Source organism: Salmo salar, unplaced genomic scaffold, assembly GCF_965601325.2.
Source record: "Salmo salar unplaced genomic scaffold, fSalSal1 ptg000838l, whole genome shotgun sequence".
Classification (NCBI taxonomy): domain Eukaryota; kingdom Metazoa; phylum Chordata; class Actinopteri; order Salmoniformes; family Salmonidae; genus Salmo; species Salmo salar.
Window position 1 is genome coordinate 604,869 of NW_027675516.1, and position 15,552 is coordinate 620,420.

General features: G+C 43.2%; 1 protein-coding gene across 1 annotated transcript in view; it reads right to left on the bottom strand.

The window, feature by feature from the left end:
• The window catches only part of LOC145877297 (NLR family CARD domain-containing protein 3-like), a 35,273-nt gene that overhangs the window by 5,388 nt on the left and 14,333 nt on the right, over window positions 1-15,552 (bottom strand). The window contains exons 2-3 of the mRNA XM_082972606.1: window positions 14,872-15,016; window positions 12,352-12,845 (exon numbers count right to left, since the gene is read on the bottom strand). Coding sequence (XP_082828732.1) covers window positions 12,352-12,845; window positions 14,872-15,016 — 639 coding nt within the window. The remainder of the gene's footprint in view (window positions 1-12,351; window positions 12,846-14,871; window positions 15,017-15,552) is intronic.

A 15,552-nucleotide genomic window follows, 5' to 3' on the forward strand; every position in this document is an offset into this window, starting at 1 on the left:
ACCGGTGAGGATAGTTCAGACGAAAGATCTTATGGAAGTGATTGAGGTGGAGACTTGGTTTGGGGATTCCAACCTATGGCTGGAATGGATTCAGTATACAGCTAGATCAGTAGCTAAAGAAGAAGGTTATGCCTGCGCAACAGCCAAACTTCAGTTGACAACCATCCCCTTTCTACCCGATGGAATTAATTTACCAAGGGGAATGGCCTGTATGGTAAAGCTGTTCATGAAGGCAAGGAAGCCAGACAGTTGCACTGATCTGCATTATCTGTATCCTATGTGCCTGTTAGATCCAGACTTCCCCTTTCACAGTCGCAGGAGGAGACTATTATTGTGTGGCTCGACACAACACACACGGATGGAACGTAGGGGAAGTAAGAACATGCAATAGGACAGAGAATGTTACAACTGACGAGACAATGAGGGACCTGACTGGGTGGTTGAGTTCCGAGGACTTTAGTAAGATAAAAAGGCAGAGAGCGGATGTCTGGTGGTTGTGTGGAGGTATGAAGCTGTGGCCAAACCTGCCTGCAAATTGTACTGGTATTTGTGCATTGGTACAGTTAGGCATGCCCTTCACCCTTATACAACACAAAGACCTAGTGCCAGGTGAAAGAGAGGGGAGGAGTGCTCCGTCAGGGTCCTTTGACGATAGAATTTACATTGATAGCATTGGGGTTCCAAGGGGGGTGCCTGATGAGTTTAAAGCAAGGAATCAGATATGGGCTGGATTGGAATCAAGTCTTTTTTGGTGGTTGACTCTCAATAAAAATGTGGATTGGATAAATCACATTTATTATAACCAACAGCGTTTCATCAACTATACCAGAGAGGCAATTCAAGGGTTAGCAGAACAGACAGCTGCGACCACTTTGATGGTATGGCAGAATAAAATAGCTTTGGATATGCTTCTGGCTGAAAAGGGTGGTGTGTGTGTGATGTTCGGATCTGAATGCTGTACTTTCATCCCTGAGAACACAGCTCCAGATGGATCAGTGACCAAGGCCCTGGCCGGTCTAAACAATTTAGCTCAGGAGTTAGCAGAAAATTCCAGGGTGGACACGGCACTCACGGGATGGTTTGATAGTACGTTCGGAAAATGGAAAAAGGTTGTAATCACTGTGTTGTGGGCTGCTTTCACCTGTATGACTGTGTTGATATTATGTGGTTGTTGTTTGGTCCCTTGTGTGAGAGGTCTCATTTCCAGGGCTCTGGAGAGATCGATGACGGAGCAGATGGTGAGATACGGACCGATTCCAAGTTCAGACCAGTGGGATGACAAATACCTACCGCCGAGCCTGGTGGAGGATTCATTCAATTACGAGGAGCCCATGTTAGACGAGACCATCTTTAATGTTTAGGAAGACTGTTTCTCTAAATGAAGGTCATAGCAAAAATCCTAATCCGAAGAGTTATGACTGGACATAGGCTTAGAACAGTCATTGATAAGTATGTAATGAAAATACATGTATTCGTTTTCTTTGATCTAGTTTGATTTTGTGTGACATTTCTGAATCCAATAAAAATAGATGTGTTATAGTGTATGTGAAATATTTAGCCAATAGGGTTGATTGTAATGGAAATAATATGATTAAAGGTTTGACTAAATGATTTCACCCTAAAAAAGGTATAACCGAGTGATTATAAGATGAATGTACTAATGTGTGTGTGTCAGAAAAGTTGACCTCTTGGGGCTACCCTAGGTTAGGGAGCGCCACAGCGCATTTTGAAAAAAATTCGTTCCCATTTTCAACGGCCTACTAATCAAACTCAGAAGCTAGGACATGCATATACTTATTATATATGGATAGAAAACACCCTAAAGTTTCTAAAACTGTTTGAATGGTGTCTGTGAGTATAACAGAACTCATATGGCAGTCAAAACCCCGAGACCGATTGAAACAGGAAGTGTAATTCTGAATTGTGGACTCGACTTCATCACTTTGCCTATTAATCAAACCGTGAGCAATGGTTCACTGAGCACTTCCTATTGCTTCCACTAGATGTCCCCAGTCTTTTCACAGTGGTTTGAGCCTTATACAGTCGAAACTCAGTGAATGATACGCGTTGGAAATTGGTCACAGGGGATGGGCCATCACCATTATGACGTCGGCGGCCCTGTCTACCCCCACCTTTGGAAGTGTTTCAAAACACTCTGCAATCGTCCCCGTCAAATCTTATTGGCTCTCTTGGTGTTACAGGCCCTGAAGATTAATGTTTTACAACGTTTGACATGTTTGAACGAACCTAGAGGAGGGGAAAAGTACATTTTCCTAAACTTCTGTCCCGCGCACGTCGGAAGATTTGGAGATAGCCCTAGGACACGCTACCAACAGCAGGCTAATGGAACATGAATTATGGACTTTTTCGACCGAAAATACATCTGTTGTGGACCTGGGATTCTGAGTGCTTTCTGATGAAGACAACTAAAGGTAGGCGATTATTGACAATATTATACAAGATGAGATGTGACATGCGATTGTTCCAAGATGGCGCGGCGCTAGTATTCCAGGCTCATTTTCTGAGTATCGCAAAGTGTGATTACCCAGTAAAGTTAATTTAAAATCTGGTATGACAGGTGTTCTCAAGAGATATTCATCTATAAATGTTAGATTGACAATATAAATTAAAAAAATTGTTTTCGAATAGTAATAAAGGAATTATGCACTGTTTCCCGGGACGCATTTGAGGGGAAAATAGTTAGTCAACTCAGACGCCGATGTAAAATACTGTTTTTATATATAAATATGACCTTTATTGAACAAAAGAATGCATGCTGTGTGTAACATGATGTCCTAGGTGTGTCATCTGATGAAGTTTGTAAAAGGTTAGTGCTGCATTTAGCTGTCTTCTGGGTTTATGTGACATTATATGCTAGCTTGAAAAATGGGTGTCTGATTATTTCTGGCTTGGAACTCTGCTGACATTATCTAATGTTTTGCTTTCGCTGTAAAGCCTTTTTGAAATCGGACAACGTGGTTAGATTAAGGAGATGTTTATCTTTCAAAGAGTGTATGTTTGAAAAATTTGAATTTTGACATTTATTTGGTTTCAAATTTGCCGCTCTTGAAATGCACCTGCTGTTGATAGGGTGCACCACGGGTGGCACTCTAGCGTCCCACATAGCCCCAAGAGGTTAATGATTTAGCAATGTAAGTAACCAGACAGCAGACAACTTGTGACCACTGTGAAACTGATAACAGGAAGAAGGTCTCCCCACCCAGGGAGGGGAGAAACCTTTAGGCTTGCAGTAGATTATGTAACATGGGGCAGGATATGATAAGCAATGTATGAGATGGAGAAGACTTGTAAATAAGCATTGACAGTGTTAAAGAAGAGGAGGGGCATTTGTAAGGGGTATGACATATGGTATGACCAAATGTCAGGTATAAAAGGCTGTGTACATTGTATGATATTCAGAGCTCTCGTAAATAAACATTCTGATAAATTGTAGCTTGGCTCTCCGTCTGCGTCATTCAACCAGAATTTTACACCCTCTGGGGGGCAGACAGAGTAGTTTGATTGAAGTTCGGTTTATGAACATTGGGAACAGAATTCCCATGACAGAAGGTAGAAACTAAGGCCTGTAGGACCTGCCTTGTTGATAGTGTTGTTAAGAAGGTAGAGCAGGGCTTTATTATGGACAGACTTCTCCCCATCTTAGCTACTGTCGTATCAATATGTTTTGACCATGGCAGTTTACAATCCAGGGTTACTCCAAGCAGTTTAGTCTCCTCAACTTGCTCAATTTCCACATTATTCATTACAAGATGAACAGATGAGCAGTACGCGTCTATGAAATGAGAGCATGAACAGTGTGAGGACCGTTAAAACGTCTTAGGGTTAGGGGGCAGTTTTCGGAAGTTCGGAGAGTCTGGCGAGCCCAAAGTAAAATGCCTGTTACTCAGGCCCAGAAGCTATGCATATAATTGGTAGATTTGGAAAGAAAACACTCTGACGTTTCCAAAATTGTTCAAATAATGTCTGTGAGTATAACAGAACAGATATGGCAGGCGAAAACCCGAAGAAAATCCGACCAAAAAATAAATAAAATCACAGGCTCATATTTGTAAAGCTATTGAAAACTCCTATGTCCATCACCCAGATTGCAATTCATAATAGCATCCACTAGATGTCAACAGTATTTATTCAAGGTTTTGAGGCTTCTATTTTGAAAAATAAATAAATATTTACACTTTCAGTGAGCTGACTGCTTGGGTCACATCAGTGTTTTTGCGCGCGATGGAGAGGGTCCACACTTGCGAATTTGGCATTCCTATTGAACACAGTACTTTCCGTATGAAATATTATAGTTTATTTACATTTTAGACAACCTGAGGATGATATAGACACGTTATTTGACTTGTTTGGACGAAATTTACTGGTAGCTTTTAGAACTTCTTTGTCTGCACGTTGAAGGAGTGGATTTCTGAAGTCATGGCGCCTGCTAAACAGACTATTTTGGGATATAAAAGAAGGACTTTATCGAACAAAACGACCATTCATTGTGTAGCTGGGACCCTTGGGATTGCAAACAGAGGAAGATCTTCAAAGGTAAGTGATTTATTTTATCGCTATTTGGGATTCTGTGACGCCTGTGCTTGTTTGGAAAATATGTTGTTGTGGGGTGCTGTCCTCAGATAATCGAAAGCTATGCTTTCACCGTAAAGCCTTTTTGAAATCTGACAAAGCAGTTCGTTTGCCAAGATTCTAAGCTTTTAAATGATGTATGACACTTGTATTTTCATGAATGTTTAATATATTTCTATTTTGAATTTGTTGATCTGCAATTTCACCGGATGTTGTCGTAGGTGTTTCGCTAGCGGTCCTCGAGCCCTAAGAGTTAAAAAAACCATGTGCCCTGATTTAGTTAAAACTGGTTCCATCAGAGCCCTTACAAAACCTTTTACAACTGATTCATCACTGTCATACCTTATAGGGTCCAGAGTTTTCCTGGTTAGGTCAACAGATAAGGACAAACTCTGGGCCCCAGGGCAAAAAAATTCCCCCCCCCCCATTCTGGGACCTATGGTTGCCACCAGTCTGCTTGCCGTTCTCAGTTATCGTCAGGTACTGTATGTGGATGATCAGGGCTTTATTCAGAAAAAGTTTCTTGGGCTACTTTGATTTGCCAAGTGGGCGAGATGTGAATTCCGTGTTTATCTTCATGGACAAACTTGTTGTTCAAACCTACGATGGCTCAGCTTCAAGGGAACGTATCTGCTATTTGTATGTCCAGCTGAGTCCCCTCCTGTTCCATGGTTTAACAAGCGATGAACACTCCACTACCATTGTCAACTAACTCCTCACATGAACTGGAAGCCATGTCTCATGTGGCCCACTCATCCACTGGCACATTGAATGTTTCCTCTCCATGCACGGTGAGGGAACCCCTGTCAATTTTTCTCTCATTACTTTATGTAGAGTCAATCACAAACACAATCACATTATTACACATCCATGATTTGACCCCTTGCTTGGACTAACTCATTCTTAGCTCTTTTGTCTCACTGTGTAGTGTTTTTGTGTTATTGTCTTCCCAGTCAAATCCTGTCCTGCACTGGTCAAGCCTCTGAACACCTCAACTCATGCCTCATACCCTCATTCAATCACTGCTGTGATCCCTTCCCAAAATGGTGTAAGTAGCCCTCTCATTCCTATTCCCCATAATATTGTACTATAAGTGTCTTTATTAAATGCTTTAGGTTAAAATAATTACTCTTTGACGAATTTTGAAACACATTTTGACGTCTCTGTGCGTAACGCACCTATACTGTGGGTCTCCCATCCTCCTCAACAACAGAAATGTCTAATAACGTCTAATACAATTCATCATTAATAATTCTGCAAGTTTTCTGTGTTCATTAGCCTGATTCTACTCACTGTGGTAGTGTGGAAGTGTTCAGCTGTATTATTTGGCCTGTGGTCCTGTTGTCCACAGTCCCATCGGTGAAGATAATGTCTTAATTGAGCTTCTTGTCTGTGACTGAGATACGTAATCTGCACATTTACTAAAACGTCAGCTCTCATCTCTCCCAATGTTCTCAATGTCAAACCATGAAGGCCGGGTAGTTTTTTTTCATGATTGCAACCCAGGTCATTTTAGTCGGCTGGCCCTCGCTACATATTCGTCGCCAGACCCACTGGCTCCAGGTCATCTATAAGTCTTTACTAGGTAAAGCTCCGCCTTATCTCAGCTCACTGGTCACGATAACAACACCCACCCGTAGCACGCGCTCCAGCAGGTACATCTCACTGTTAATTCCCCAAAGCCAACACCTCCTTTGGCCGCCTTTCCTTCCAGTTCTCTGCTGCCAGTGACTGGAACGAATTGCAAAAATCGCTGAAGGCGGAGACTTATTGCTCCCTCACTAACTTTAAACATCAGCTATCCGAGCAGCTAACCGATCGCTGCAGCTGTACATAGTCCATCTGTAAATAGCCCACCCAATCTACCTACCTCATCCCCATATTGTTTTTATTTACTTTGCTGCTCTTTTGCACACCAGTATCTCTACTTACACATCATCATCTGCTCATCTATCACTCCAGTGTTAATCAGCTAAATTGTCATTACTTTGCTACTACGGCCTATTTATTGCCATACCTCCTCACGCCATTTGCACACACTGTATATAGACTTTCTTTTTTCTGTTGTGTTGACTGTACGCTTGTTTATTCCATGTAACTCTGTGTTGTTGTTTCTGTCACACTGCTTTTCTTTATTCTTGGCCAGGCCGCAGTTGTAAATGAGAACTTATTCTAAACTGGCCTACCTGGTTAAATAAAGGTGAAATAATAAAAATAAAAAGATCCTATATCATAATGAATCAGATTACATGGAGAGGGGGGACCTGATCCTAGATCATAATGAATCAGATTACATGGAGAGGGGGGACCTGATCCTAGATCATAATGAATCAGATTACATGGAGAGGGGGGACCTAATCCTAGATCATAATGAATCAGATTACATGGAGAGGGGGGACCTGATCCTATATCATAATGAATCAGATTACATGGAGAGGAGGGACCTGATCCTATATCATAATGAGTCAGATTACATGGAGAGGAGGGACCTGATCCTAGATCATAATGAATCAGATTACGTGGAGAGGGGAACCTGATCCTAGATCATAATGAATCAGATTACATGGAGAGGGGGACCTGGTCCTAGATCATAATGAATCAGATTACATGGAGAGGGGGGACCTGATCCTAGATGATAATGAATCAGATTACATGGAGAGGGGGACCTGATCCTAGATCATAATGAATCAGATTACATGGAGAGGAGGGGGGACCTGATCCTTGATCATAATGAATCAGATTACATGGAGAGGGGGGGACCTGATCCTATATCATAATGAAGCAGATTACATGGAGAGGGGGGACCTGTTCCTAGATCTTAATGAATCAGATTACATGCTGAGGGGGGGACCTGATCCTAGATCATAATGAATCAGATTACGTGGAGAGGGGCGACCTGATCCTAGATCATAATGAATCAGATTACATGGAGAGGGGGACCTGATCCTAGATCAAAATGAATCAGATTACATGGAGAGGGGGACCTGATCCTAGATCATAATGAATCAGATTACATGGAGAGGGGGGACCTGATCCTAGATCATAATGAATCAGATTACATGGAGAGCCGGATATATATAATATACCCTACTATTTTTTTATATTTAATATGCCATAAACTATTGTTTTTTTTAACAGTTTCATTAATACATTGTAATTAACTTAATCATTATGACACACCCCTCTCTATTGTCATTGGTTGCACTAATTGCACTGTTTGTCTACATAACCTGGCTCAAGTATTGATGACATCACCCTGAAGAAGGCACAGTGATGCTGAAACGTTGGTAAATACCCAATAAATGACTGGGAGTTTATATATGGAGTGTGGGATTCTCTTTATTTTGATAGTTTATAACTCTTATGTATGTGCCATCTTTTTGTGTTTTTCAGGCAGCCTGGGAAAGAACTGAAAAAACTCACTAAAGAGTCAAGAGAGAGATACCAGAAAGACCCAAGAAGACTTGGACACAGCATCAGAGGACAGAGAGGGATGTTCAGAACTCACTCAGTCTGGTCAGTTGGTGAGGGTAGACTTGGAGGCTGCTTACCTGACATGGAGGAAGTCCCCCCTCCTCTCCCCTACCTTCCCTATACCCCCTCCTCTCCCCTACCTTCCCTATACCCTCTCCTCTCCCCTACCTTCCCTATACCCCCCTCCTCTCCCCTACCTTCCCTATACCCCCTCCTATCTCCTACCTTCCCTATACCCCCTCCTCTCTCCTACCTTCCCTATACCCCCTCCTCTCCCCTACCTTCCCTATACCCCCCTCCTCTCCCCTACCTTCCCTATGCCCCCTCCTCTCCCCTACCTTCCCTATACCCCTCTCCTCTCCCCTACCTTCCCTATACCCCCTCCTCTCCCCTACCTTCCCTATACCCCCTCCTCTCCCCTACCTTCCCTATACCCCCCTCCTCTCCCCTACCTTCCCTATACCCCCCTCCTCTCCCCTACCTTCCCTATACCCCCCTCCTCTCCCCTACCTTCCCTATACCCCCCTCCTCTCCCCTACCTTCCCTATACCCCGCTCCTCTCCCCTACCTTCCCTATACACCCCTCCTCTCCCCTACCTTCCCTATACCCCCCTCCTCTCCCCTACCTTCCCTATACCCCCTCCTCTCCCCTACCTTCCCTATACCCCCCTCCCTCCCCTACCTTCCCTATACCCCCCCTCCTCTCCCTTACCTTCCCTATACCCCCCTCCTCTCCCCTACCTTCCCTATACCCCCCTCCTCTCCCCTACCTTCCCTATACCCCCTCCTCTCCCCTACCTTCCCTATACCCCCCTCCTCTCCCTTACCTTCCCTATACCCCTTCCTCTCCCCTACCTTCCCTATACCCCCTCCTCTCTCCTACCTTCCCTATACCCCCCCTCCTCTCCCCTACCTTCCCTATACCCCCTACCTTCCCTATACCCCCTCCCCCCATATTATGTTGGACCATCATGTTTATTTGTTTGAATCTTGTCTTTGTTTGTGATCAGGTTAGAAGAGAATGACTCCTCAACCCGAGAGGCCCTGGAGCAGCTGTGATCAGGTTAGAAGAGAATGACTCCTCAACCCAAGAGGTCCTGGAGCAGATGTGATCAGGTTAGAAGAGAATGACTCCTCAACCCAAGAGGCCCTGGAGCAGCTGTGAGAAAGCATCAGTGTGGAAACATTTGGGGAAATTTAAAGAAGGTTTCCTGGAAAAGAGGATTTTCTGTTACGTAAAGGGTCAGAGCCACTGAGTGGACAAAATATTAAGGATACCTTCCTAATATTGAGTTACGCCTGGTCAGTTTGTCATGGAAAGAAATGTGTCCTTAATGTTTTGTGTAAATTACATAATAATTATACATTTATGGATTGTTTTATGTAGCCTATTGTTTTCTCTTTATTCAACCTGCCATCTACCCACCTGGGGACTGAGGGTTATGAGAGAACCCCCACATCACTAGCTTCTCTTTATTCAACCTGCCATCTACCCACCTGGGGACTGAGGGTTATGAGAGAACCCCCACATCACTAGCTTCTCTTTATTCAACCTGCCATCTACCCACCTGGGGACTGAGGGTTATGAGAGAACCCCCACATCACTAGCTTCTCTTTATTCAACCTGCGACCTACCCACCTGGGGACTGAGGGTTATGAGAGAACCCCCACATCATAGCTTCTCTTTATTCAACCTGCCATCTACCCAGCTGGGGACTGAGGGTTATGAGAGAACTTGCATGTTCTGCAGTCTTGTAAAGATAAGGAGGGGACGACTGGGAGGCAGGTTGGCATTTATTGTCTTGAATCTTGTTCTGGAGGCAGGTTGGCATTTATTGTCATGAATCTTGTTCTGGAGGCAAGTTGGCATTTATTGTCATGAATCTTGTTCTAGAGGAAGGTTGGCATTTATTGTCATGAATCTTGTTCTGGAGGCAGGTTGGCATTTATTGTCATGAATCTTGCCCTGGAGGCAGTTCAGCAAAGTATTCACTAGCTGGCACAGGCACAAAGTAATACAATCAGATTTTAATCCTAACCTCAACCCTAACCACACTGCTAATCCTTCCCTTAAATTAAGACCATAAAACAACATTATTTTCCACAGCCAATTCTGACTTTGCAGCTGACATATCTAGAGGAAATCGCACAGTTCTGCCTCCAGGTCAAGATTCATGACAAACGTCAACATGAGACAGGGAGAAGCAATGTAAAAATCAATAACGAAATTGTTTTCACAATTAACATGCTTTTTCTTGTTTCAAGTATGTTTTATTATGAAAAGTACAATATATCCATGTATACTTGTACAACTATGGAGCGTATGTCCACATATAATTGTACAATTTGTTTTTCCAACATAAAAGACAAGAAATGATCACATTGGTATTTTAACAGTGTTATTGTAAGAGTTTAAATGTTTAAACAGAGGATACATCTAAAACAGGATAAAACAAGTGCAGTATGTTGTGAGAATGTTACTTTAACGTCGACTCATAACGTCACACTATAACTTCATGGGAGTCTTGTGGAAAGACTGCATGTTGTTTTGGGTGGATTGAGTGACGTCTTCATCAACATTTTGCAGAATATTCCGGTAATATTTTCACCTCTTGTCGGCTGCAGACATTCATAAGGAGTTCCAGTAGTTTATTTGCCATTTGCAGGTATTAAAAGTAATACATACATTGTAATTCCTTGTTGGATCTCTCTCACATACAGGACAGTACATACCAGAGGAGGCTGCTGAGGGGAGGACGGCTCATAATAATGTCTGGAACAGAGTGAATGAAATGGAACACATGGAAACCACGTGTTTGATACCATTCCACTTATTCCACTCCAGCCATTACAAGCCTGTCCTCCCTAAATAAGGTCCCACCAACCTCCAGTGGTACAAACACAAACAGTAAAATATATCATAAAAAATGCAAAGTGGTAAAAGATCAGAAAAGGAACCCAAAAGGTTCAGTCATGTTGTAATAGTCTGATGACAACAGTTTAGGTTGATGATTTAACAGGCAGATAGAACTGGGATAGAAGCTGTTCTAGAACCTGTGGTCCAGAAACTGATTTAACAGGCAGATAGAACTGGGATAGAAGCTGTTCTAGAACCTGTGGTCGAGAAACTGATTTAACAGGCAGATAGAACTGGGATAGAAGCTGTTCTAGAACCTGTGGTCCAGAAACTGATTTAACAGGCAGATAGAACTGGGATAGAAGCTGGTCTAGAACCTGTGGTCCACAAACTGATTTAACAGGCAGATAGAACTGGGATAGAAGCTGTTCTAGAACCTGTGGTCCACAAACTGATTTAACAGGCAGATAGAACTGGGATAGAAGCTGTTCTAGAACCTGTGGTCCACAAACTGATTTAACACGTGCGAGTGTCCAGTGTGTGTTTGTCAGTTGTGTGTGTGTGTGTATCCAGTGTGTGTGTGTGTGTATCCAGTGTGTTTGTGTGTATCCAGTGAGTGTGTGTCCAGTGAGTGTGTGTGTGTATCCAGTGAGTGTGTGTGTGTCCAGTGAGTGTGTGTGTGTGTGTCCAGTGAGTGTGTGTGTGTGTGTCCAGTGAGTGTGTGTGTGTGTGTGTGTGTCCAGTGAGTGTGTGTGTATGTGTGTGTGTGTGTGTGTGTCCAGTGTGTGTGTCCAGTGTGTCCAGTGTGTGTGTGTGTCCAGTGTGTCCAGTGTGTGTGTGTGTCCAGTGTGTCCAGTGTGTGTGTGTTCTCCAGTGTGTGTGTGTGTCCAGTGTGTCCAGTGTGTGTGTGTGTGTCCAGTGTGTCCAGTGTGTGTGTGTCCAGTGTGTCCAGTGTGTGTCTCCAGTGTGTGTGTGTGTGTGTGTGTGTGTCCAGTGTGTGTGTGTGTGTGTCCAGTGTGTGTGTGTGTGTGTGTGTGTGTCCAGTGTGTGTGTGTGTGTGTCCAGTGTGTGTGTGTTCAGAGTGTGTCCAGTGTGTGTGTGTTTAGTGTGTGTGTGTGTGTGTGTTTCAGTGTGTGAGTATGTGCCCAGTGTGTGTGTGTGACCAGTGTGTGTGTCCAGTGTGTGTGTGTGACCAGTGTGTGTGTCCAGTGTGTGTGTGTCCAGTGTCTGTGATCAGTGAGTGTGTGTGTGTTCAGTGTGTGTTTAGGTGTGTGTCCAGTGTGTGTGTGTGTCCAGTGTGTGTGTGTGTGTCCAGTGTGTGTGTGTGTGTCCAGTGTGTGTGTGTGTGTCCAGTGTGTGTGTGTGTGTGTGTCCAGAATGTGTTTGTGTGTGTGTCCAGTTATTATTTCAGGGACACTGAGGAGTCCCACCAGAACCCTAAACCCTGGATAGAGGGGCTCAGTGAATGTGGAGGTGAATGTGATCAGGTGGGTCAGTGTGTCAGAGGAGGCTCTATAGAAGGACAGAGTGCCGGCTGACCAGTCCAGATACACTCCTACTCTGTGGGGGCTGGAGGAGGGGACGTCTATGGTAGTGTGATTATTATTATGACAGGCAGTGTAACTGTCGTCAGAGCAGAACAGACTCCAGGACTTGTCATTGTATCCAATCAGACAGTCATTTCCTCTCCTGCTGATTCCTTTATATGTCACTCCTATACCAGCCCTTCTCCCACTCCACTCTACCTCCCAGTAACAGCGCCCAGTCAGACCCTCTCTACACAGCACCTGTCCCCAGACCTCAAATCTCTCTGGGTGATCAGGATACGGCTGCTCCTCTCTCCTACATGTCACCTTTCTGTTCTCCTCAGACAGAGAGAGGCGTCTGTGTACTGTGTTTGGGTCCAGTGTGAGATCACAGACATCTGATGGATGAAACCAGACACAATATTAGAAATCATCATCATTCACATTAGAATGTTAACTCACTTTTCACTAATTCATTTAATGTAGATGTTTCTAGGTATCAAAAGGAGAAGTTAAGGTAACTTGAGACTTGTTGAATGATCATATGTTATCCTCTTACATCTAGACGTTCCGCTAGCGGAACACCTGCTCCAATATCCAATGATAGGCGTGGCGCGAATTACAAATTCCTCAAAAATGCAAAAACTTCAATTTTTCAAACATATGACTATTTTACAGCTATTTAAAGACAAGACTCTCCTTTATCTAACCACACTGTCCGATTTCAAAAAGGCTTTACAGCGAAAGCAAAACATTAGATTATGTCAGCAGAGTACCAAGCCAGAAATAATCAGACACCCATTTTTCAAGCTAGCATATAATATCACAAAAACCCAGAAGACAGCTAAATGCAGCACTAATCTTTGATGATCTTCATCAGATGACAACCCTAGGACATTATGTTATACAATACATGCATGTTTTGTTCAATCAAGTTCATATTTATATCAAAAAACAGCTTTTTACATTAGCATGTGACGTTCAGAACTAGCATACCCCCGCAAACTTCCAGGGAATTTGCTAACAATTTACTAAATTACTCACGATAAACGTTCACAAAAAGCATAACAATTATTTTAAGAATTATAGATACAGAACTCCTCTATGCACTCGATATGTCCGATTTTAAAATAGCTTTTTGGTGAAAGCACATTTTGCAATATTCTAAGTACATAGCCCAGCCATCACGGGCTAGCTATTTAGACACCCGGCAAGTTTAGCACTCACCAATATCAGATTTACTATTATAAAAGTTTGATTACCTTTTGTTGTCTTCATCAGAATGCACTCCCAGGACTGCTACTTCAATAACAAATGTTGGTTTGGTCCAAAATAATCCATCGTTATATCCGAATAGCGGCGTTTTGTTCGTGCGTCCCAGACACTATCCGAATGGTAAAGAAGGGTCGTGCGCATGGCGCAATTCGTGACAAAAAAAATCTAAATATTACATTACCGTACTTCGAAGCATGTCAACCGCTGTTTAAAATCAATTTTTATGCTATTTTTCGCTGAAATTTTTGATAATATTCCGACCGGGAATGTCCATTTTGCTAAACAGAGGAAAGAAAACAAAGCTTTCGGTCGACGCGGGCACGAGCCTGAGTCTCACAGTACTGTAACCAGCCACTACCCAAACGCGCTACTTTGTTTCAGCCAGAGCCTGCAAAGCCACGATTCAGCGTTTTGCCGCCTTCTGAGAGCCTATGGCAGCCGTAGGAAGTGTCACGGGACAGCTAAGATCCTCACTCTTCAATAAACAGAGACAAGAAGAACGACACCTTGTCAGACAGGCCACTTCCTGCATGAAATCTTCTCAGGTTTTTGCCTGCCATATGAGTTCTGTTATACTCACAGACACCATTCAAACAGTTTTAGAAACTTTAGGGTGTTTTCTATCCAAAGGCAATAATTATATGCATATTCTAGTTACTGGGCAGGAGTAGTAACCAGATTAAATCGGGTACGTTTTTTATCCAGCCGTGAAAATACTGCCCCCTAGCCATAACAGGTTATACTGTATGGTAATATAAAACACACTTATTCACACACACACACACACACACACACACACACACACACACACACACACACACACCACACACACACACACACACACACACACACACACACACACACACACACACACACACACACACACACACACACACACACACACACACACACACACACACACACACACACACACACACACACACATTGTCGAAAGCAACTCTTAGTAAACTTTGGTGTCCCTGATTTCTGCATCTGTAGAACTACAGATGATATTTAATATGACCAAGTCAGTAATGATGGTGGTCTTTGACTTTGACTCAACCTGTTACGGCAAGCGTCCCACCTAGCCCATAGAGTTAATTTCAATTAAGACTCTTAGTCATATTCTTCACAGCAGTCAACACTCACATTTTCTAAGCCCAGGTTTCATTGTGTACTCTCCACCATGTTCCACACTGTAGCGGTAAGCAGAAAAACAGACAGTCATTGAGGGATACACCTGAACACACACACACACACACACACCTTTGTCCAAGTGGTGGTAAGAATGTTTGTCTTAACTACTATTGACATTCTGTACTGTCGCCTAATATGAAACATGCTATTCCAAATCCAAAATGCTGGAGTATAGTACCAAATGTAAAACTGTAAGCTTCACTGTCCAAACACATATGGTGTGGACTATGTGTGCCTGGTAAACACATGTGGATCTGGTGAACAGTTATCACTTGTTGACCAACTACAGGAATACTGACCTCAGAGTCTCCAGTCTGCAGTGGGGATTCCCCAGTCCAGCAGAGAGCAGTCTGACTCCTGAGTCTCCTGGGTGATTGTAGCTCAGGTCCAGCTCTCTCAGGTGTGAGGGGTTTGACCTCAGAGCTGAGGCCAGAGAAGCACAGCCTTCCCCTGTGACTAGACAGCCTGACAGCCTGCAGAGAGTCAAATCATATTAAAATCACACTGCTATTCTTTGGTGGTGAAAATAGTAGCAGTATATTTTTTCTAAATGTTCAGATATATCAGTCCTGAAACCTTCCATATCTATTCATAAATTAATGTATCATAATATAAATTACAAATTATCAAAGT